This window comes from Tinamus guttatus, unplaced genomic scaffold (assembly GCF_059628265.1).
Source record: "Tinamus guttatus ecotype Peru unplaced genomic scaffold, ASM5962826v1 Tinamus_guttatus_pri_ptg000079l, whole genome shotgun sequence".
In the NCBI taxonomy this organism is placed as follows: domain Eukaryota; kingdom Metazoa; phylum Chordata; class Aves; order Tinamiformes; family Tinamidae; genus Tinamus; species Tinamus guttatus.
The window spans coordinates 3864353-3887757 of record NW_028288613.1 but is presented as its reverse complement, the minus strand read 5'-3'; the positions used below and the strand labels follow the sequence as shown (position 1 = coordinate 3887757).

The following is a 23405-nucleotide window of genomic DNA, read 5'->3' as shown; positions in this document are numbered from 1 at the left end:
AAGATGCTCTAGAGGAGCTTGTGATGGGAAGCTAATGATGTGGATTTCTTCTGGTTATATTGTAAGTTTTACGATAGACACATTTATTTTTAGCAAAAGTAATGGGGTTACTGGTTTTTGTGGAGTCTGTCTTCCCTTTCTAGTGGTCTACCACAGTGGCAAGCGGGTTAGGAAAGAGTAAGCAATAAAGGAGTCGAAGCAGAATTAAAATGAATACCAACAGTACCAGCAAAATCTATATATGGTCTCTTGAATACAGCCTGAATTAGAAGACTATATCACCCTTGAAGGGATAGTTTGCTGTTTGTAGAGAAAAAGGCACACAGGCTTTCTATGATTAGATGTCATTTTAGGAAACCTTTAGGAAGAACAACATTAGTTGAAGTTTGTTGCTTCTTGTAAACCTCAGGAATTCACACTGTTCATTCTCATTTGAATCTTGAAGTTTAATTGTGTTGAAGTTTTGCTTTTGCTCTACTTGATAACATTCTGTGTTTAAAATGGATTTATTGCTTTCCAAATGTTAGTCTCCGGGTTTCTTCCTTCATGTGAGTTGCATACCTTGAGTATTAACGCTGGGCTGTGATTAGCCCATGCAGGGGAGCATGCAGGGCTGGTAAGTTGTGCAGCAGAGAATCGGGGTCTTGTTTCCTTATTCTGCTCTGGCTAAAGTGCAAAGATTCCTGCACCAACACCAGAAAGGCTGGAGCTCCAGTGTGTGTCCAGTGGATTCCTGCCTCAGAAGGACACGATGCAACTCCCTTGTGACAGCTGCTGCTGCTTGCAAACGAAGGCAGTGCTCTTAAACCTGATGGGGTTGTGCTCATTTAAATGGAGATCAGTCATAGCAGGACTGGCCTCTCCTTGCCCAAGGGATGGACTTCAGTGAAGGCTGTTGTTCATGTCATTGCCTTATCTCCCATGTCCTTTTTACCTGCTCCGTGACATGGAGCAGATACTCATCTATATAAGTAAAACACCCATGTGACAGCCACTGTTTTTGACTTTTTGTGTACGAATATTGCACTACCACTTTTCAGTGTAATGGCAGAAAAAATCTCTAATGCATGGACATAAAATGTCTCAGTGTCAGTGCTTCCTTGTTGTACCTGTGTGTTACACTATTGTAATGTTAGCAGCTTATTAGATAGCATGATATTTTTCCAGTCTATCTGTAATAAAATACAACGGTAAAGTGCAATTTTGCAACATTTTTAGTTGTTTACTAACAGTTTCTTTTTCTTCCACATGAGCATTTCCCCATCGGGATGTCATATAATACAGATGGTATGCCCTTTGACAAGGAAAAATAATGCTGTATATAAGGCAGGGGTCAGTTTGTACTAAATATCTTCCAGATGGCAGTGCATAATAAGAGATCCGATTCTGCTCGTCCATCTGTCCAGTCAAGAAACTATATCTTTGTTTTGTTTCTTGGGGATAACTGTCTGCATCTTTTCCCCTGCTGATAACATATTGATCAAAGACCACACGGCATCAATAAGTAGATTTTATTTACCAAACCTGTGGAGTCGTGGCCTGGAGAAAACACTGGGTTCGAAGTTCACTGGCTGGTCTGCCAGGCGTTTGTGTGTTAGCAGTGAAAAGCCAAGTTCTCTGCTTTGCCAGGGCACGTGGTGCCAGAAGAACTTTTGGCTGTTGCATCTTTCTCCTTAGGCTGCAGGTGCAGAGCTTTGCAGCAGGGCTTCTCCCATGTGTAAGAAATGTCTAGATTGCAAAGGCCAAAATTGTTGGATCCATGTCCTGGCTTATCCAGGGGGTCCGTCCTTAGATGTGTCCAACCCCTCTGAGCAGAGTCTGTGTGTTTGGCAGGGATTAGCCCTGTAATATTTCTGTCTGTCTTGTGGGTGGAAAAGCAGCAGGAAAAACTGTTTGGAGAGACCTCGGTGAATGGCCTGTCCTTGGAGGCAGGTCATAAAAGTAGCAGTCAGCATGACCTAATCTTGTGTTTTCCACATGCCAAGGAAAGCTTCTGCTCTTGTATTGAATCCCAGGGACAAGATGCAGGTTGTGGCACAGCTTTTAGTCTAGAGCAGTGCCTGCAGCTGAGCCACCCGCATGAGACTGGTTACAAATGTGAGTATTAAGAGCTTAAGGTGCTGACAGAGCTCAGCTGTGGATGCCAGGAAATGAAAATTATTCTAAACTCGCTTGGATTAGAGCACTGGAAGGCAATATATTCCTGTGCACCAGTGTCTTTCGCGGCTCCTAGTGTGGAGCCGGTGCAGCAAGTGATGGGGTGGCAGCCTGTGTAGGTGGTGTCAAATGCACCATGTGCAGCACTGCTGTGTCTGGAGATGGACCTTTCCCTGGTCCTACAGCTCACAGGAGGAAGCTGTTGATGCTCAGCATGTTCCTCAGCCTGTCTGTGCCTCAGAAGGACAGCAAATGACTTTTGCAAATTACTTCCAATTGTGTCTCTGTGTATGTTTAAGAATGTTTTCTATTCAGCTCGACTCAGTAGGATAAAGAGTGCCCAAAGCATAGATGGATCATTGTGCGCTGAGAAGATCAGGCCTCATGGGTCATATCCATTTGGGTCATAACCCTTTGAGTGTTACCAGTTGTAAAGAATGCTTAATGGCAAATCTTTTTCTTAGTGAGAGGATCTTGCTCAGCCTCCCTCTAACTTCCTGCCTGGTTTTGCTCTGCAAAGTGCATCAATGAAGGTCCATTTCTATGAAAAATGTTTCTCTTTTATGTGGAAGGACTTAGAACAGCAAGTAGCCGGTGGGGAAGGGAAGGCAGCAGATGAGCAGCGGGTGTGCAGGATGGCAGGGCAGCAGGTGCCCCTATAAGTGATTAACTGGGGTATTTATAGAGCACGTGTTTAGCATGGAGTCCCTCATTCAGGTGCATTTGGTGTTTCTGGCTAACCGACCCCTCCTGTGAGCTGTTTGTGTTCTCTGCTCTCTGTTTACTCTCCAAACAGATGTTCAACATGCACTTATTTTTAGCAGTTTACTTCTTGCTTTAATATCCCACTTTCTCTAATCGTCCTGTGACCCTATATAGTCACATACCCTTTGTATATATGCGATGCTATTGCTATATTAGGACAAAGACATTTTTAGCAAAGGGAAAAGTCCTGTGCATGAGAAAAGGAAACCACTTGCTGCGTTTATTAGTGAAGTGCCTGGAAATGCTGCGGAGTCTGTGGCTGTGTCAGCTCAGTCTGAGCCAATTGGGGAAAGGAGAGGAAAGGGGGTTGGTAGCAAAGGCAGAAAAGTGCTTCAAGCAGAGCTAATTGGCTAACTTCTTAGAAGAAATTACTTAATAGCTAGCCCATATGGCCAAGTAATAACTTTTTGAATGTGAGCTAATTAAGGATGACCACTTTTAGAAATAGCCCTTGTGATCTTAGCAAGTTACGGGATTAACGCTTTAGGGGATAAACGCTCTCTTCTTGATGTGTATCCTAACTAAAGTCAGGATGTGAATTACATGTGTGAAGGCCTGTGCTTTATACTTGTTTACAAAGTTGCGGAAAACTTGTTCCTGAACATCATCAACTCTTAGTAATGCCAGTTATTCACTTTATACAGCTATTCAACCCAGAGAGAGGTTGAACTGGAGAGAGGAAGGAAATTTTAAAACAAATGGCTAAAATAACTGTTCATACTTAGTTCTGGCAGCCTAAAAGCAACTCCTCCCCCATGGTTTGCCTGTATTTTCCCAGGCATTGGTGTCCCGGTCCCAGCCAGCGGGAGCTGATGTGAGAGGAGGGTGATGCTCCGTGGGGCTGGTGCCCTGGGGGGCCTGGAGCAGCCGCAGAGGACAGGGAGGTGAAGGACGGGTTCTTGTCACACACGTCTGAGGCTGGGATTACTGCTGCAGGGCACCCACCGCCCCAGCGGTTTTGTCCAAAGGATTCACTCGTTCTGTAATTTAGGTGTAGTAGCCAGTGCTGTTTTGTTTTCATCCGCGTATGACAAGCTAAACTGACTTTTAGGACTGTGTGTTTAACTGTGTGTTTTTTCCAAGACATAAAATGACTGGTTATGTGGTTTGTTTTCTGTCATCAGTTTAATGAGTGTAGTCAGGAGCCAGAGGACTATGGCAACCCCATGTTCAAAGCAATGGAAAATGCAAACGAGTGTTTCGCGGGATGCAGTTCTGGAGGCCCAGGTGATTTTCCTCCCTAAAGAGCGCTCCAGCTTTATTTGCACTGCTGTCTGTTGCCACAGGGAGCTCTCCAGGCCTTTCTGCCTTCTTGGGTTTGCCTCAGCCAACAGGACATCAACAGGCCTGGGGACGTGCGCTGCTGAAACAGCACGTTCTGCTCTGCCCTGCCTTGGGAAATACAAGTTCCATCTCCATCCCATGTCTGTGATTGTGGCAACTGACTGTTTTCTCACGTATGCCCCTTTTTTAGCTATTGATAATCATCTTATTTTCAATTAAATTTGGACCTTTGCTCCCATCAAGGGCACCTTTTCTCAGGGGACCAGGAGAGGGCACTGCCACCCTGAGTTCCCAACTTGTGTTACTCTAAAGAAATTTAGTCCTTCCAACCTGTGCTCAAGGGCTGTTGAACTCATTTAATGACTTTCTATTTCTGAGCCTGACTCTTGTGAGGGTCTGCTGGCCAGAATTAACAAAAACAGTAATATTGAAGTTCTGTGATTCAAGGAACGAGTTCTGGGTGCTTTAAGTTTTACAGCATACTGAGGCCTTTTAAAATAGGCAATTTTAGTCCTGGCTCTTAATTTTTTATTTAAAGGCAAGTCTCCAGCAACCAGCAACTTCCCTTGAGTCACAGGAGACTCAAGGAGAAGACTGCATGACAGGACTGCAAAGCTGCCATTAGTGATTTGCACAGTTGCACTATTTTCATGTACAGAAAGCACAGAAAACACTTAAATACTTCTGAGATTTAATGAGGTCTGGTAAGTGCTGTTGACATTTGCAGTAGAAGTACTGTAACCTGCTGATGGAAACCACGAAACATGCTTTGTAGGAAGAAGTAATTTGGGGTGGGATGGCAGAGAGAGGTAGTATTTAGGTTTGGGGGGGGCTGAGAAGCTCTGGCTATATCTAAGATCCCCTGAAGCTTCCTGCACGTCTCTGCAATCTCTCTGCTCACTGCTAACAACTGTTTTACAGAGCTTCCGAGCCTGGTAGCTGCAAAGAACCTGGCAGCCTCCTTGCCGTGGTCTCTGAGGATGCACCTTTGCTTGCTGCCCCGGGTGATGCTGTAGGACCAGCTGGGGAAGAACCTGAAGGATTCACAGAGGAAGTGAAGAGGTATCGTGCAATTCTGTTTCCTAATGACTTTCAATGTTTGGACATCCACATTGGCTTAAGAACACATAAACAATGTAAAAGAGGTTGAATAATTTTAATGGGCTTTTTTGTCTGAGTTGTGTGAATGTTTTGCTGGTACATTTTGGAAATCAAGTGCTGGCCTGTGGAACCCTTACTCGAGTATATTTACTCCAGAATACCAGAAGAGGGAGCTTAGACTACACTGGTTATTACTAAGCCAATCTTCTCTATTATATTTAAACTAGAATTTTTTAGTTTTTTTTTTTCCAAATATTTTCTTTTATTGAATTTGAAAATTTTCATCTTTATATTTGAGGAAGGCGAGGTTGAAGAAGGTTTGTTCCTCTTATGGTCATTCCTCTTGAGGTGCTCCCTGTGCTTTCCCACCCAATGCTAGCGACTGATATTTTTGTTGTCGGAACTGATGGAAGAAGTTTGGCTTGGTTTGAAATTTTTTTTTCTTTTTTTTTTCTTTGAAAACAAGCAAACATCCTATCCTGTCCCGTTTCCACAGCCAGGATGAGACTTGTGCTTGGATATTCATGCCAGGGCTTCAGGTCGCACCTTTGTTGCGGGTGATTAAGCAGTAGACTGTAGTGGCTGGGTGACAAAGGCCTGCCCTTATTGTGACATCTATTAATGGAAAAGGTCCCAGCATAGATAAGAATATTAAATGGACGCTCCCTGGAGAATAGTGTTCTCCACCCCACAGATACAGATCAGCAGCTTGTGACAAGCACAACACAAGGTATTCCACTTAATCTCTGCTCAGAAAGGTCCAGAGATCCTGCTGCCAACAGGAAGATTCTCTGAATCATGACTGAAAATATTCACAGTGACATGTTCTGTTGTGAAGCAGAATGAATAATTATGAGCAAACCCTCGACTAACACCATCCTCAGTTTAATAGCTAGGAGAGATCTAGTTTAGAACTATTTGTACTAAGCTTATTACTATTTTGATCAGGAAATGGTATTGTAACCTCTAGTGTGAGTTATGGGCTTGTCATCACATAGAAGGGAAGGTTTTCTGCAGAATGACCCTCCATGATACTATACGGGGCCTCCTCTTTTCAACCTATATAAGCTTAGCAGAAAAAGATACGCAGAGGTGAAGCTGGCAAGGTCTGTAACTGGGGAGAGATTTTCTTGAATGAGGGGCATCCTGGCATCGCTGAAAGCTGACTGATGTGGTGGAAACAGGAAAATATTTGTCTTATTGGCTGCTTAATGTTCTGTGAGAGCTTTAGTCTGGTTATAGGTGACTATTGCTTAAAAATCCAGAAGTTTATCTAAATTAAAAATACCAAAATACATGACTTTTTTTTCCTACCATAAGTCCAAAGTTAAATGAAGATAGGGGAAATTGTTTTGGAAATCTTTAATCAGGCAGAGCTGCTGGGTGTACATGTTTGCATATTTAAGTTAGCTGATATCTCTGCAGAGTTTGTTCAGGTTTGACAGGGCATGACGTGTTTAATAACGGACATATCCAGGCATACATAAAAATGTCTTGGATAAGATGAGCAGTGGAGTGATTAAATAATACTGGTAGAATTGCTAGTGCAGAATCAAAATCTCAGTCTCCACAATTTCTCCCCTGGAAAGCTTCATGGTTATGCCTTGAGAACAGCATTTTTATCTCATCCGCGTCCATTTAACATGGAGCTTGCATGTTCTTGCATGTCGTGTAAGCAGAGGCTTCCACAGATGTTAATGGAAATTAAGACTCATGCTGGGGTGAGAATTAGAGATTTTCTGCAAAATGCAGCACTGAGCCTTTCCAGTCTTCTTTGATTATGATGGCCACCTTATTAACTGCGTCACTGGCGTTTCATAATCTGGAAAAAAAAAAAAAAAAAAAAGCTGCCATATTGCAAGTTTTAATTTATGGGACCACTGTAGATAGAACTGGAAAGGCTTTGGAGAACTAGTGCATCCCTCCGTATTACAAATATAATTAAATCTAATGCAAAAAATAGCCATTATTGTGCATTTTCTTCTCGACATGCACAGCTACACCTGTCGTGTTAAATGAGTCTCATGTGAACGGGAGGTGGGTTCAAGTATGTGTCAATTTTCTTTCAAAAGCTGGAACAAATTCCGCCCCAATTTGTTTGGGAGGCTGGATGGATAGGGAACTTCTGCTGATCTCAGCATCTCTGCACATTAAATACACATGCAACCCTGGTCTCCTGCAATAAACCTGGAAGCAATCTGAGGCCCAGCAACAAATCTTACTACCCAGAAGCAAAAACTCTCAGGCTGCCTCCCAGAAAACTGCCTGTGCACCGGTGGGTTTGGGAAGTTAGGGATACAGTCCTTCCGAGGAGGAGGCAAAGCTGGATAAGCGGTGTTGCACAGAAAATCAGGATAAGCTCCATGACCTCTGGCTTGAATTTGCTCGATCGTGTGTTTGGAAACAAGTATTCTCCTTTTTCCCCACCTTTGGGAAGAGACTTGGTGTAAAAATAAATAAATAAAAATCAATGTATTACCCTCATATATGACCAGATAACAGCCTATCTGCAGATAATGCAGATAACTACAGTGCAGGGGTTGCTTTAATGGTGTGATTGAAACCAGAAAGGGACAAAACGTAACTCTCAAACATGTGGCTTTTCTTCTTGCGGGAGTTTGACCTGTTTGAAAGGGATAATTCATTCTCTTTAGCTGATAAGTGCACAGAGCAAGAGAGAGATGGAAATAATCAACGAAGAGATACAAATGCAGCTCCAAGGCCTCATCATTTCTGAAGCTTTTATTTTTATGAGTGTGTGTATATGTCTGTGTGTATATATGTGTGTGTGTATATGTGTGTGTTTATTGAAGGAATGTGGTTGAAATAAACCTCTAATGTGCAGCCAGACTGCCTGATGTGTGAAGGAAATGAATTATCATAACATCAACAACAGAACAAAGACTCGGCAATGAAGCTGTTTAGGCCTTGGAAACTGAAAGCCAAGGGTATTTCCTGAGGTGTGAGGCTTATCCTGTAGCCTTTATCCTCTTGTGAAGCACAAAGTCTGGGAAAAGCAGTTGGGATGAAACAGATCCCTTCCAGGTGAATCAGCTCGCCTGTAGCAAACGGACAGGGACGAACCACGGCCCCGCGCTCCGTCCCTCTCTGCCCTTTCATGTCTTTATAGGGATGAGGTCTCCAGGGCTTTGGCTGGCAGGGGCTGCGGGCGACATGTTCAGCCCCGGGCAGGCCGGTGCTTTGTGCTGCTCACTGCAAATCTCAGCTTATTAGTGAGCAGCAGCATCACAGCCCGGGCTCTCTGCTCTGGTTCAAGCCTAGAAGTGCTGCAGACTCAGGGCTGTCCCTTGTAGCGGGGCTCTGGGGGGTCCCCTGCGGCCTCCTGTGGACGGGGATGAGCTGGGGGTCCCGCGTTGGCTGCTGGCAGAGGTCACCTCCTACAATCACCAACAATTAACCAACGGTTTTCAGTAAGTTCATTCTTAAAACCATGGTGTGCTGATGGATGCCTGATAAAAATGTGGAACTTAACCAATTTTCTAAACATGTTTTTTGAAGCCGCTGCCTGCATGCGGCCGTGGACAAAAGGGCGATCAGTGACCCTCTGTTTGCTTGTTGTTCCTGTGTATTTTACGGCTCCCCCAGCAATATGTGGTAATTTCCTCTCTGCTTCAGCAGCATGGAAATGAATTTGTCATTATGCTAATTAATGCATCCAGCAGGAATTTCGGAACAACGTTACTCACCTTGCTTTAGCCCAGCCACACCATGGCTGCGGTGACGTTTCCCCTGCGGTGGCACGGGGGTGTCTCTGGGCTCCGCTCACAAAGGAGCAGAGAGACAGGGAAAGACCCCAGAGGCTGCAATGGTGGGTTTTCTACTCTGATTCACAGAAAAGTCAGCAGAATCTGGGGTTCGGCTGATGGAGGAGGGCTTGCAGGGCCATTTTCAGCGTTAAAACTCTTTTCTTTGGCCTGGTTATGCCTGTGGTACCCACTCTCTGTGAGAGTCTGAGGACTAAGCTAGCAACTTGAAAATCATTGCTTTAAAGCTTTTTTTTCTTTCTTGGTCTGGTGAATCTGGCCTGGTTCATACAGAAATATGATAAAAATGAAATCTAAGTTTAAGCCTCCATGCTTAAACTGGAGGGGATAGCAAAGGAGCAAATGAAAGGCAAAGGCCATGCAAAATTGCACGGGGCAAAGAGTTTCCCATGGTGGTTTGGCAGCCCTTGAGCCTTAAATTAGGACTTCTCTGGATGTCTGCAAGATAGAATGACCTGCTTCTCCCTTAGAAGAAATCCCTGAGCAGCCACCACGGAAAGTTTGCACCCCTGAGGGTATGCTCAGCTCCCTGATATCTGATTTCCCTGTTTGCATGACTTCTTAATTCAATAAAACCTTTTTTGTACATGAAATCTTCTATCCTGTTCAGCTCTTGTATTAGCAGCCGTAATTCAGTGCTGACCTCTGGCAGGCTGCAGCATCCTGACTCACGCTGCTTGCAGGTCCCTCTTGTCACCTCTGCGGTGGGTTCCCAACCCAGAAATTTCCATAACCGAGCAGATGTCTTGGTTATTTCATAATTCTTAGTGCCATTGGTTTCACTTTCCATTTAGTTTCGACAGTAACCTTAGCAACCAAAAGATGAACAATAATTTATTCATTTATTAGAAACAAATTTTAGCCATATTTCTCCCTACAAGTTGCAGTTTATTTTTTAGAATGAACCATCATTAGCCAGCCAGGTTACTTTTTTTCTTTAAACCATCAAATTAAAATAGTATGTTCGGGTATAAAATCCTGGAATATTGAGGCTTTTTTCATGAACTAACAATGTACCAGTGGAAACCAAGTATTTAGTTTGCATTAATCTAGAGAAGTGGTGAAGTAGATAATGTGTTTGTCCACATATTTAATATATCACAAGATAAATGTATGAGTTTTACACGTAGGAGCTCCCTTATGCTATTTTGTGGTACTGTGGTGCTATATGAAGATGAGATAGGGCTGTGTTTCTGGATGCTGCACATGAAGTAATTGTTTTTGTTTTTCTTGGAGAGCACATGGAAATAAGTCCTGTTTATCTAACAAACTTCCTCATTATTTTAGTGCTTTGATATAATTTATACCTTTGAGTCATGATTCAGTATTTCCCACCATGGCAAGCCCACTAAAGTAAATAAGTAAATAATGCACCTCCCCCCCACCCCCTGCCCGAGAAATAAAATAAAAAAGAAAAAAAAGTGAAACCAAACCTGACTAACAAAAATACCAAAACAAAATGGTGGTTTCAGTCTGAAGATCTTTCTTACTCAAGACTGAATTTCTGATTTAAGGGTTGAGGTTAAATTAAGGATAACTAGATCTCTCAAAGTTTGTGATAAATGTGTCTTTAAATTGCTAATTATAGCCTATAATCATGTCTTTATTATACTGTGGCTTGAGCTGCATTGAATGTCTATTTATAAGGCCCTACTGCAACATAAGTTTTCAATTTATTTTAACATTTTACTGGTTTTTGGAAACCAGGTGACAGGTATGTTGCGTTTTTCAAGTAACTTTTCATAGTTGTCATTTCATTCATAGCACAAGGTCACCCATTAAAATTAAGGGGGAGAAAAGAGCAGATTTGCATGTCTGCCATTAATCTTTTCCCTGACAGCACCAGGAATTACCTCATTTCTTTGACAATTTGAATGGCTCTCTAGCAATTGGCATTTGTTTGTGATTTCCTATTTGGAATATCAGCTATCAAAATAATGAAGGTTCCTAACCATCTAAATGAAGGTATGCAAATGCAAGCCTTGCTGTTTACCTATGGAAAGAAAAAAAAAGAATCAAGACTCTAGGGAGAGATGGAAGAGGTTGGGTAAAGTAGGAATTAAGGGTTAATGGAGAAAGTGAAGAAGGGAAGAGGGTGGCAGATGCCTTGCAGTGTTCAACCTGCAGTCTCACCAGCTCATTGCTTGGGAGACCCTTTTCTGGTCTGCAGAGGAGGAAATCCTGGTTGTTGCAGAGCTGGAAAAAGAATCCTGATGGATAGAGCAGTGTAAGGATACGTGCAACTGCGCTGTGAGTCTGTGGTTAGCGGAGTCTGTGCTTAGCATGTCAAAAGAGGCTGGTGCTCCTGGAAGGATTTTGGTGTGTGGACACGAGTCTCCAGCCTTAGGGTGTCCCAACAGAGCCATCTCTGTTGCGTGGCAAAAGATGATACTGCTTTTATGTGCTAATGTGTTCTTAAAAGCGCAGCTATTCTCCCATTAGCACTAGCTGCTTTGCCTTGCAAATGTGTGTGCAGTGTTGATGTTTGTGTAGTCTGGTTCTGGTGGTTCCTCAGGAAAGATGTGGAGGTTTCTGTTAAACACCCTGTCAAACACCTTCTTTCTTAAACACCTTAGACACTCTGGTCACGAGCCCTTTAATAGCCGACAGCCCACAGACAAGCGAGCCCTTTCTGGGCCAGACTTCTTGGCTGCGTTCAAGGCTTTGCTACTAAAGTCAATACCACCTAAGTACTCTTGGCATTTTTTTGGATCCTGTTTGAAAATAATCTGGCTTCTGTTAACATTCTCCTGACAGGTTTCACACTTATTTTTTTTATTTATAGTCATGTAAAACTTTAAAGACATAACCTTTTCTTTTTCTTTTTCTTACAATCACATTTTTCAAAGCTTTGGCAGCATCGTTTTTTGTTATGTTATGAAGGTTGCTGTTTGTGAAGGGTTTTTGTTGGTCTTTTTGGTTGTTATTTTTTTCCCTCTGTTCTCTGTAGTTTTCTTTATAGGGCCTCCTTTCTGCACAGTGCCTCGATAACACATTACCATGAGGAGGCAGAGCAAGATGTTTGCTCACCCCTTCGAAGGGGAATCAATGTGTGAGGGAGAGTTGTCTTTCAACGGGCTCTTTGATGTCTTTGCATGGGCATGTGTGGTCATGTTTATACCCAGCCTAAAAGCATAGCAAGATGTACAGTGAAGCCAAGGCTGAAGGAACAGAACATAAATTCTGGCCGATTAGAAACCTTATCAGAGTCATGTCCAGCACTGTTTCTTGAGGGAAGCCAAAAAATTTCACATTGGGTGCTGGTGACCCAAGTTTGAATCTATATATAAACATGAAATGTAGTAAGACCAAATATTTAGGGGCTTGTGTGTGGTTTTAAATAGTGAACCAATAGACATCAATGTTTAGTAGAACATTAATTTGGTATGGAACAAAATCTGGATTTTGTTTGAACGGATGAGGCAGACGGAAAAAAATATATAAATTTTAATGGGTGTTACTGATACTTTAAATATTCTTTTCCAACAGTCAAATCATAAGTTGCTACATGGTTGTTAGCTGAGCAACTTTAGGCCAAAATGCCTATTAAATAAATATTTAAAATAATTTTTGAAAGACAGCACAAAGTTTAGTACTAAATTAGCCTTCCTATCGGCCTGCCTAGGGGTTGGCCTGGGAACAGGCGCAGAAGGGGTTGCTCCTGGCTCACCAGAGCTATTCCTCCTCATGGGAAAACTGTCCCTTGCTGCTGGTGACAGTATTTGCACACAGTCCCGGGGCTGTCGGGAGGCCTCTGCTTCTGCTCTGCTCGTGTCCCACAAAGTCCAGAGCCAGCTTTGCCCACCTGCTGTCACTGTAGCTGTGTGACACTGGCCTGCGTGTCCCCTCTCCCTGCGGTAAGTGGAAGTAAGTGCCTGAGCATCTAGAGCAGTTTGAAGAAATGCATGGTTTTAGGTGAATGTAGCAACACGCAAAATGACAAATCCTCCCCAAATCCTCAATGCAGCGCTGGGCTGCTCTCAGCTTTGTAGTTTAACAGACTTCATGGCCCTCATGTTATTAAATGATCAATAGTCTGGCTCCTTGCAGAGTGCTGCCCAAAGGCTGAAGTGTCTTCAAGTGTAGTGTCTTACACTTGCTGCCCTGAGTCAACAAACACTTTCAAGTCCAAGGCTGCCTTAAAGCACATCTAGTTTTGAAAAGCCTCTCAGTTGGGGGCTTTGAAATGGTTGCATGTGTTCCCTCCCCAACCATTAATGGTGCTTGCTGTTAAGCAAGTGCAGGTAAAGGTTGATTTTATTCTCCTATCTTAAGCTGGTCTCATTGGATCTTGTTATGATTCATTTTCATGATTGGAGCCACCTGTACCTGTGAGCGCTTCTCCTTGTGCGGGTGCCTCTAGGTCTAATGGACTCTCATTTCCATTCCGAAACGTTTTCCTCGGGGCCTTCTCTGGCTGGTCAATGAAATATTGACACTAGAACCAGCAATGGTGTTTCTACCAATATCTTCCTAGTGTGGTAGATCTTGTAGATCTTGTTTTATCAGAACTCTAGTTTGTTGTAATCATCCTACTTGGAAGTTCCTTTTTAAGAAGAGGAGTTAAGTGCTCTGCTCCCCATAAGGAGGAGCAGCCTCAGGCAGTGAGAGGCCCTCATGTCTTAGCCCTAGGTGAGAACTGGCGTGGGAGGGAACACCCATGAGGGGAACACACTTTGTTACATGTTTAATGTCAGCTTAGATGGTACTCTATTTTTTCAGTTTGATTTTTGACTTTTTAAAGACCTAATTAAAAAAAATCATGCCTGCCTTGGAATTCTGTATTTTGATTATTTGGGCACACACACAGTTGTGGTGTGTGTGTGTGCTGCAGCAGATGCGGTTGTGAAAAGGCCTAAGAGCACCTTGTAATTCTGTAGCACACAAAAGGAGAAAATACGTAAAGTGACAGTTTCCTGAATTTTCCACTTTTATTTTGAGTGGTGTATTTGTGGCAACGTCAGTGGCTACTTCCTCACCTCTTCTCCCACAGAGCCTGGAATTTCTTATTTCAGGAGGTCAGGCTGCCCTGGAGCTGGTGCAAATACAAGAAGCCAGGGAGCTGCCAGCACCCTGAGCAGGGCCGCAGGGTCTCAGGCGGTTGCTCTGCTGGGGTTTGTATTTCAGGGTGACGATGACCTGGAAGCCAGAGATTCCCAAGTTCAGGGATTCCCTAGGTCAGATCATGACCCAGACAGTGATGCTACCTCTGCCTCTCTGGGGGACTTCAGTGTTGAGCACTGGGCACTAGAAATGGGGGGCAGCTTTGCTAGAAATGGAGCCGAAATTTGAACATGCTTGGAAGTTTGTGGCTGACAAAGTGTTGTCTGTCTTGCTTTTACCCTCAGGAAAATAAGACCAGTCGTGTTTGTTTTGATGCTGTCTGTTACACCGAATTCACGTTCAGGTAGGCTCTGCACATGAAGTGTCTTGTGTGTGATAAGCATCTTTGGGTCTTCTTATCGTGGCAGCGATTTATTGTGGGGGCTGCCTAGGTCAGAGAGACAATTCCTGGAATGCCATGAATTATACATAAGGGATGTATGCATCCCTCCCTCAGCTCCAAGTCATTTTTGCAAAGTAGACAAACCTTAGTGGAGTTTCTTTGCTGCAAACAGGAAAAAAAATATATACCAGAAGCTATTTAAGGTGTGAGCCCAGTGAGGCCTCCACTGATAGGTTAGGGAGGTGCTTCAAAGTTGTGATGTTTTAGTATTGCTGTTAAATACATCTGATCCTTTTGGATTTTTCTGCCTGCTCTGATGTGTATCCAAGTCGTGGCATAGCTTTAAGCCATCTGTTTCTCTGGAGTTAAATTCTAGGTACGGAGGTTGTGCAACTGATGTTTCGCTCCCTGAGCGATGGGAAGGTAGTTTGTGTGTGGGGCATCAGTTTCTTTCCTAAAAGCAGTGATGGGAGAGGAGTGACATGGTGCCCAGCCCTGACTTCCTGATACCCTGGCACGCTTGCCTTAACCAAAGGATCAACTTAAGCGTGCCTTGGAACACCATTTGCTGGGATTTGTGTTTCCTAGCTTACAGATCCACACCAGGAATCACAACAATATTAGCTTATGGGCATCCCGGAGTGCCTTATCCTTAGGCAAGGGGGTGTCTGCACACAGGAGCAAAATGGTTAATAGCTCAGAGCCGCTCCGGGTACAGGGGGCTCCCACATTGCCTTGTTTACCTTGGCTGCTCGTGATATTCTCCCTACTTTCCTCACGGAAGATTCCATTTTTTTTTTGCAAGAGGGATGAGCTCATTTATTTGAGCGTAGGGAGCAGCCATCCCATGTATTAACCCTCTCCGCAACCATCCCGATGGGTAGAGCTGGTGCGTTATTAGAGGGAAATGTATGCAGAGCATCCAGAGCGCACAGGCATTTGCATTTCAAATCAGCTGAGTCAACACAATGTAATGGTGCTGCCTGCAGGTCCTTGGGGAGCCCCCGGAGCTGCCAGCGTGTGCTTAAAGGGAGGGTCTGCCGGATTTTTTTCCCTCCTTCTCCCCCCTCCGCAGCCGGATTCGATACCCAGTAGTCGTGTTCGCAGAGGCGCTCGCGGCGCGGGTGCTGCGCAGATGATTACCCCGCTCCGGCGGCCGGGACTTCCATTTATTTTATAAACAGCGTTCGCCCGGACGGCGAGGAAGAGCAGGCGAAGCCCTGGCAGCGGTTCAGAGCGGAGAGGCGGCTGCTGCGGGGCGGTCGCGTCGCGGATGCGAGCGGCGGTGCCCATCTGCAGTGCAGCGGCGCAGCGCGGCGGCCCCAGCTCCCGCGCGCGGCCACCATGGGCGGCTCGCAGTCCCTGCAGCCCGCGCAGCCCGGCAGCCTGCCCCGCGAGCCCTCCGAGGCCATGTAAGTGCGTCCCCCTCCTCCCGACGGGGCCCCGCGGCCTTTGTTTCGGGTGACGGGCGCGAGGTCCCTGCGTGGTTGGCGAGGGGCGGCCCGGGATGCTCTCCCGGCGCCTCGTGGGGACCGAGCGCCTCGGGTCGCGTGTGCGGAGCCGTCGTGGGGACCGGACATTCCATCTCTGCATGTTTGGGGCGCATCATCAATCAAACAAAAAGCAGCCCCCACCTCCCTCCCAAAGCCACCACCTCTGTGGTTCCTGATTAAAATGCATGGCATGGAGCTGCGTTTCCCTGCTTCGGGTTTTTTCTTTTTTTTTTTTTTAAGAGCTTCTCTTTGCTTTTCTTTATACAAATATTGCTTTTCAGGTCGCATCGCCCCTGTCAGCATCAGTGACTGTCTTGCTATTATACCCTGTGATGATTTGTAAAGAGCAAGGTGTCCTTAGGTCTCTTTTCACTGAAGGCCAACTCTGAAGGGTAGATTTATTTGGGCAAAAAAATGAAGGCAGAGATTATTGGTTATTCAGAACAGAATATTGCCTTTTCAGGAGACTAAATTGTTTATGTAAAAAATGCACATCTATACACACACACGCACACACACAGACACGCAGAAATAGCAGAGTCATTTCCCATTTGTAAATGGGTTTTTAGTGTTTATTAGTTAAGAAATGATCAGTTTAGGCAACAGTCTCTTTTTTTGGCTCTCCTGTGAACTGCTAAGCTAGCGTGCTAGAAAGGGCCTTTACCTTTCAATGTGTTTTTAGAAAAAAAAGAATCTGGCTTCCTATTGTCTTTTCAGGTACCTAGATCATATTTAACATGTCTGAGTTAATTTCTGATCATTCGTTTTAGCAAGTTTTATGTATGTGTCCTCTAGAGCTAATCTATAAACCAGTCTTGTGTAGGTCATTTCGAATTGGTTTTAAAATACAGTATCTGTTTATTAAGGTAGATCTGATTAGAGTTCAGACATCTCATTTGTATATCACAGAGCAGAAGCTCTCCAGACTCGCTGGGGAAGGGAAGATTTTACCTTATAATAGGCCTTACAAAGCAGGCATATGCTTCCTATTGTCATATTCCTGTGGATCTGCAGATAGCTTTGCTCGATACCATGTTGCTATTTTTGTGCGATAGGGGCCTAACAGGATTTCTGCATCCTTTGTTCCTTTGGTGTAGAGCTTCTCCAATTAATAGCTCCAGCAATTAACAGCACCAGCATTCGCATTCCTGTATACAGCACCATTTTAATGATGCACTGGAATAAATACCTCGGTATCTTTAAAGTATGGAAAATTACCTTTTCATCTGCAAACACTGGTGGTTGTTTTTAACATGGATACAAGCATTGTGCAATAAAAAAGGATGTAGATAGAGCAATGTCCAGTGCTGTTATCCACTATTTTCAGTCTTTTAAGAATTCCTTTTATTGATGAGCATGCTAATCAAAGTGCGGTTTTATTTATTTATTCATTTTTATTCTGATACAAGAGTTCTTTGCGTTGTTGTCTCTTTCAATGACAGTTATTGCTTTGGGGCTTTAATATAATATTTTAAGGACTGCCGTGCAACAGATGCAGTTTTAGCTCAGAAGTCATTCAATAGCTGTTGATGGACTTGGGAAGAGCCTATGGAAGGTATTACTCATTATATACTAAATCTTTTTTCTGTAGTCAACTGCATACTCTTAAAAATATAATAATTCTGGAGATGTTTCCTTATCCTTGAGAAGTTATGGGCCCGTTTTCCCAAAACAAGAATTCTGTGGCAGCATGATAATCAATTCTGGTGTGAAGATTTGACTTTATACCTGAGCCGGAATACAACTTTTGCCAAGGCTTTTGTTAATAAGGTTTCCTTCAACTTATTTGGCCCACGCAAGCAAGTGGCTTCGTGGCAGTGGAAGTTCAGAGACAAAACCCATGTGGCCGCGTCCTCGTGTCCCAGGCAGGCTGGGTCATGGTCTGTCCAGTTGGGACTCCCCATAGGGGTCACTCCAACAACCCAAAGAGTCTAGGAGACGTTTTAACCAAGGGGAAACAGAGTTGGATTGGGCTGCCTGGAGCTCATTAGATCAGAGTAAATCAGAAATCGTGACTGAGATAGATTTATACTGGCATCAAAAAAGCTCAAAGATAATCAAGTGTTTTTTTTTTTTTTTTAATAGCTACTGCTTAAAAGTTGCTCCAAAGTCTCCTGTCACAGAGGTCTGCACTAAGTGCTAAGTAGTGAATGATGTTCAAATAAATGGACAGTATAATTTCTGCCGAAAAGGAGTCCTGGTGAAGATTTGAGAGGGTATCCTTGATTAAATGTGCTCTCTTGTGCATAGATGCGAAGTCCCCTATTTTAATGTAAATTTGTTTCAGTGGGGGAGAAAAGTATTTGTAATAAAAACAGTTTTGACACTGGCAGGGCTGGGTATTCTGTGGTTCACTGGGGATCGTTAATAACTGGGGTGCTGGCAGCAGACAATTGACCTTTTATTGAAAACAAAGGGAGGGTGGGAAGGAAAAAAAGGCATTCCTGAACGATAGGAGGGCAAAGCCCAAGGGGAGGCCGCGGCAGGAGGAGTTAACCGCAGATGAAAGCGCATGGCTCAGACCTTGCTATCGGCATTATAAGCAGGCCTGAGCTCTGTGGATAGGAGCAGGCAGCCCCGTGGTCTGGTTCTGGGCTGAAGAAAGGGCTCGTGTCCATCCCATAAGGGCAAAAGAGAAGCCCGTGGTAGTGCCATGATGAGTAGGGGCTGCATTTGCTCCGATTCTTTCCCCTCAGTTGGAGCATTCCCTTTTCCTGGCACTAACCGCCCCGTGCTTTGCGCAGCACCCTACTCGCTCCCCGTGGCAACCGCTCAGGATCTCCGTCCGCGCCTGCCTCTCCATCACCTGAGGGCTGCTCACGTTATTTGCTCCCATCAGGAGCTCCACATGCTGCTTCTAGATTATTGTCATCCCTTGCCAATCCAAGAGGAAAATGGCCGAAGGCTGAGCCAGCTCTCGGCGGGGAAATGCCCATCGCCTTCGGTGGGAGCTGGAGCCGGCCCCAAGAAGAGACCGGCTGTTACCGCCGGCTGCCGTGTGCCGGGCCACACGTTGCCGCCCTCGTGGGCCGGTTTTCAGTATTCCTTTAGCTGCATATTCTCTTTCTCCATGTTGATTACTAAGAAAGATTCAGTGGGAAATGTACTTACGCTGAAAATAATCCAGGTGTTTTGAGAGGAGGGAAATTTACTTCCTCTTGGTTAATCCTTTTTGATAGATAGTCTTGAGAGCTCTTCATATGTTCTTCTTCGTATGGCAGACTTAGATTTTTTCTTCTCTCATTCCTGCTTATTGACAATCATCAATAAGTGTCCCCATCAATTAGCAGAACACACTTTATCTTCCAGATCTTTCTAGTACATAGGGTGAATTGCTGGAAAGCATAGGGTGGTTTACTTAAAAGAAAATGGATTGGCAGTGACAGGCAAATTCTTCTGTCAGGCTTTCCTGTCTTTTATACCCTCCTCCTCTATTTGAACCTAGAGGATCTCGTCTCTGAAGTCAATAGCGGAGCTTCCTTTGATATGAAAGGGTACATCAACCGCTACATCTGTCACTAGAAGTAGGCAGGTCACATTTAGACTTGAGAACAAAATAAAAAGACCCCAGAATCACTCACCCTGCTATTAGCAAGGCACGCCACGCGTCTGCCAAATACGTGTGTATTTTAAAACTCTCTGTACTGGGTGATTTACCCTATGCCATCCATAATGGGGCTGCTGTCGTCTATAATGTATTATGACATAGAGGCAAATTGGAAAATGCTAAGTGATGGGAGGCAGTAAAAACATGAAGGGAAAGGCATTCCTGCACGTGCATCGTGGCTGTCACTTCCGAAAAGCTTTTGCTTTTTGCTTTGCTTGACCCTGCAGTCAAAGTAGCTTCTTGTTAAATTTAAATCAAACCTGCTTTTCAATACTGTGCATTTCGAGAATATTTTCTAGCTTGTGATAAGATGGATATAGATAGACCTTATAGTACATGGGAAAATAGTTCTATTATAAAAACCGTTCCTTTGTTTCAAGACCTTGTACTAATAGAGAGTATTTGTGTTTGCTAATATCTTGCATGTCATTTTCTTATTCGTTTCTTATACCTTGCACAGATTTACGTGGGTAAGAAACCTCTTAGGCATTTCAGTTAAGCAGACTACTCAGCTGCAAAGGGTAATATTTAGCTGCACCTAGAATTTGAATGCAATTTGCTTTTTTAGACGGAACTTGAGTGTCTTAGGAAAAAAAAATGTGTACTTCCATTAAAGAGTAATTAGTAAACAAAGCATTTTTACTCTGGAAAAAAATGCCAAGGAAAAAAGTGCTGTGAGACACCAAAGTCTGTGACATTTCAGAGGTGTTTCTGCTTGCTTGTTTTAGGGCATATTTTGGCCTGAGAAAGCTCTTTGATGATGATGATAACAAGATAGAAAAATCCCCCCTTAGCCCTAGGAACTCAGGCGACGTTTGCAGCGTGGACTGTCTCAAAGCTTAGCGCTGGTGTAGGTAAGTGTAGATAGCCTAGGACAGCCCTCAGATTAAGTTGCTCAGAGTAGAGCTTTCTCGTTGTTGCTTCCCCACTGTAACCCTTGTTCCAGGTCATCTCCTTTGGCTATGAGCTGTGATTAATGAGCTTAATTCAGACGAGCTTGTGAATTCTGTTGCCTTTAAGAGGAAGAATGGGGACCACTGGTTCTGTTGAGGTGAAACTCTGCTGGAATGAAACGTGTGTCTGAGACTTTTGTACCTGAAACACGATGAGAACGTGCACCTCTGCACGCCAGCGTTGCTGTTGTGGCTCCTGGTCCAGCCTAGGACCTTTGTGGATGTGGAAAGCTAATTCCCAAGGTAATTCCAATAGGCAAAGCAATTGCAAATGAATGGCTCTGGCTCCCAGTCAATTATTGATTCTTTTCCCTTGAGGCCGTTGCATGATGATGAGGCACTGGGCTTCCTCTCCAAGACTCTGGTTAGCAGGATATTGGTTCCTGGCTGAAAACACCAGAGCTGGTACTAAGGGTAAAGGAGAGGTACGTGTCATGAGTATGAAATACTTAAACATCACCTACTGGTTGAACTATCTACCTCTAACTTAATACTGTTGTGAAAAGCAGAACAAAATACAGCTATGGTTGGGATTATTATGTTAACTGATGGCAACTGGTTTTGTGGCTGGGATTTTCTGCCTGGGATGTTGGGCTATCCTGAATACTGACAGCTTCTTCTCTCTTAAGGGATTTGTGTATTTGAAGATTTGGCAGCCTCTGGCTATTTAGTGACACATTAGTACATTCATTTTCGTGATTCTAAAAATAAGTGTCTCTAAATTATATTTTCCTTTTACTCCTCTGAAAATAAATCACCTTCCTGAAAAGAGCACAGGGATTAAAAAAGGTACAGATCTTTCTGTTCTTGGTCCTGTTTTCTTAACATAGATGTGCTCATTATTCGGACTTAAGCCAGTAAAAGGAAAAGCAGACTGGTCAGGAGAGGATTAATTTAATCATTCATTTGTATGAGTAGTGTTGAAAAACAAGCCATATTAGACCTCAGAAAAGGAAAAATATGATGTGATTTAATGCAATAGAGGGAACTTGGCGTTAATCAGTTAGAAAAATGAGTTAAGTAGTTTAAAGGGCTGCTGTAAGTGTGCAATGCTACACCCTTCAAATTATTTTTTCTTCAGATGTGGCTTCCCACAGCTTGAGATATTCCTTTCTTGTTGCTGAGTGAAAGCAGGAAATGGTTTTTGTTGGGAGAGTGTGAATTCAGCTTCTGCACAAAATGCTCTGAAAATCGCTGAATATAAACAGGCAGAAAAGCTGGAAAAATAATTCCTTCTCCCCATTTTAGTTGTGCTAAGGAGATTACTTGTAATAGGTTAAAAAACAAAAATCAGTGTTATTTTTAAGTTGGTTATGCCCTCTTAGTTTTATGCTGCAATTTAAATCCTATTCTATAAGTGTAACCATCTTGTGAAGAAAAATTACCCTTTTAATGGTGAATGTTTAAGGAATTTGTAAGTTGCTTTTTTTTGTTGTTGTTGGTTTTTGTAATCTCTTCTAGAAAACTGACTAGTCTCTTCTAGAAAACTGTGTGGTTTGGATAACACACAATGTATTTCTCATGCTCGAGTCCCACGTGATAATTTTGGACATATAAGGCAAGGCATTTTATTTGTTATCTTGGCTACGTAGAACAGAAAATCCAGATTCCTGCATCTCAGCTGAGACACTAAGTGGTCTGAGGAGCCAAAAGGGAACGGCTCTGGTTGCTACTGTGTGAAATGCAGGATGCTCCTCCTGCCCTGTGTCCCTTTAGCCTCGTGCTTCTCATGCCCCACCGTGTACAGACTGGGAAGCGTCACCTTCCAGCCAAGACGGATTGGGTTTGCTGTGGCGCCGTGTGTTTTCCCTAGGATTTGTAGAAACATTTATGTGGAAATAATCTTGAAATCTTCTCTGGGGAGCAGGGCCTGCCCTGCTCGCTGAGCGCATCTGCGTTAATGTGGGTTCTTACATAATTGCATTGCATTAAAGTAGGTCTCTCTCATTTCAGCAGAATGGGATTTATTTGATAAAAAATGTATTTTAAAGTGGAAACTGCAAAGTAGTTTTCTCTGTTGCTTTGCAGCTCAAGCCATAAAATGGCCATGTGGCATTTTTTCCAGTTCTTACATTGGGCAAAATACTTCCGTTGAAGAAGAAAATGCAGCTGATTTTAAGGAGCATTAATTTTGCTTTGCAAACCCTTGATGGCAAAACATAATTTCCATCTAAATCTCTCAACTTTGTGATATATCTTCTTACAAAAGAGCAAAAATAATTAAAAAAAAGCTAGTTGTTTAGATATTCTACAATGTTATTTATTATTGGGGTTTTGAACTATCAGAAAGATAGCAAGATAACAAAAAAAAGATACCTCAGAAATTGGTTTCATCCTTGGTAGAGGATAGATTCGCTAAGGTTATTTTAAATTTCTCTGATTCAAGAAGCTGAAGTTATACCTGTTTTCCCACCAAGCCACATCCAGTTTTAAAATAAATTCAAGGAGAGATAGATCTACAGGGCAGCAATTATGAGTGCAATAAAGTGAGTGCTTCGGCACTGTAGTCTAATCTAAAATAATCCTGTGATGAGGAGAAAAAAAAAAAAACATTGTTTCGTTTTGATAATCAGGCTTTGCGAGATAGAAATGATAAAATATACATCCAATTTTGCAAGGCAGGTGAGTAGCCCAAGGCTTGGATGCCTTTTCTGGTACATACGCCTACATGATCTGTACCTATGCCATGTGTGTCATATAGCAGATGAAAATATTCCCCTGGGGGTGATACACTTGCTCAGTAGAGATTCATCTATAGGAAGGTGTGAATTCCTATTTTTTTCCTGTTATAGTCCAGGATATTTTGCCTTTCAT

At 43.4% G+C, this 23405-nt stretch overlaps 1 protein-coding gene across 3 annotated transcripts in view; it reads left to right on the top strand.

Moving 5' to 3' along the window:
* The window catches only part of TACC2 (transforming acidic coiled-coil containing protein 2), a 110529-nt gene that overhangs the window by 40776 nt on the left and 46348 nt on the right, over nucleotides 1-23405 (top strand). For all 3 annotated transcript variants that reach the window (XM_088520065.1, XM_088520064.1, XM_088520063.1), the window contains exon 6: nucleotides 5128-5268. In XM_088520065.1, coding sequence (XP_088376191.1) covers nucleotides 5128-5268 — 141 coding nt within the window. The remainder of the gene's footprint in view (nucleotides 1-5127; nucleotides 5269-23405) is intronic.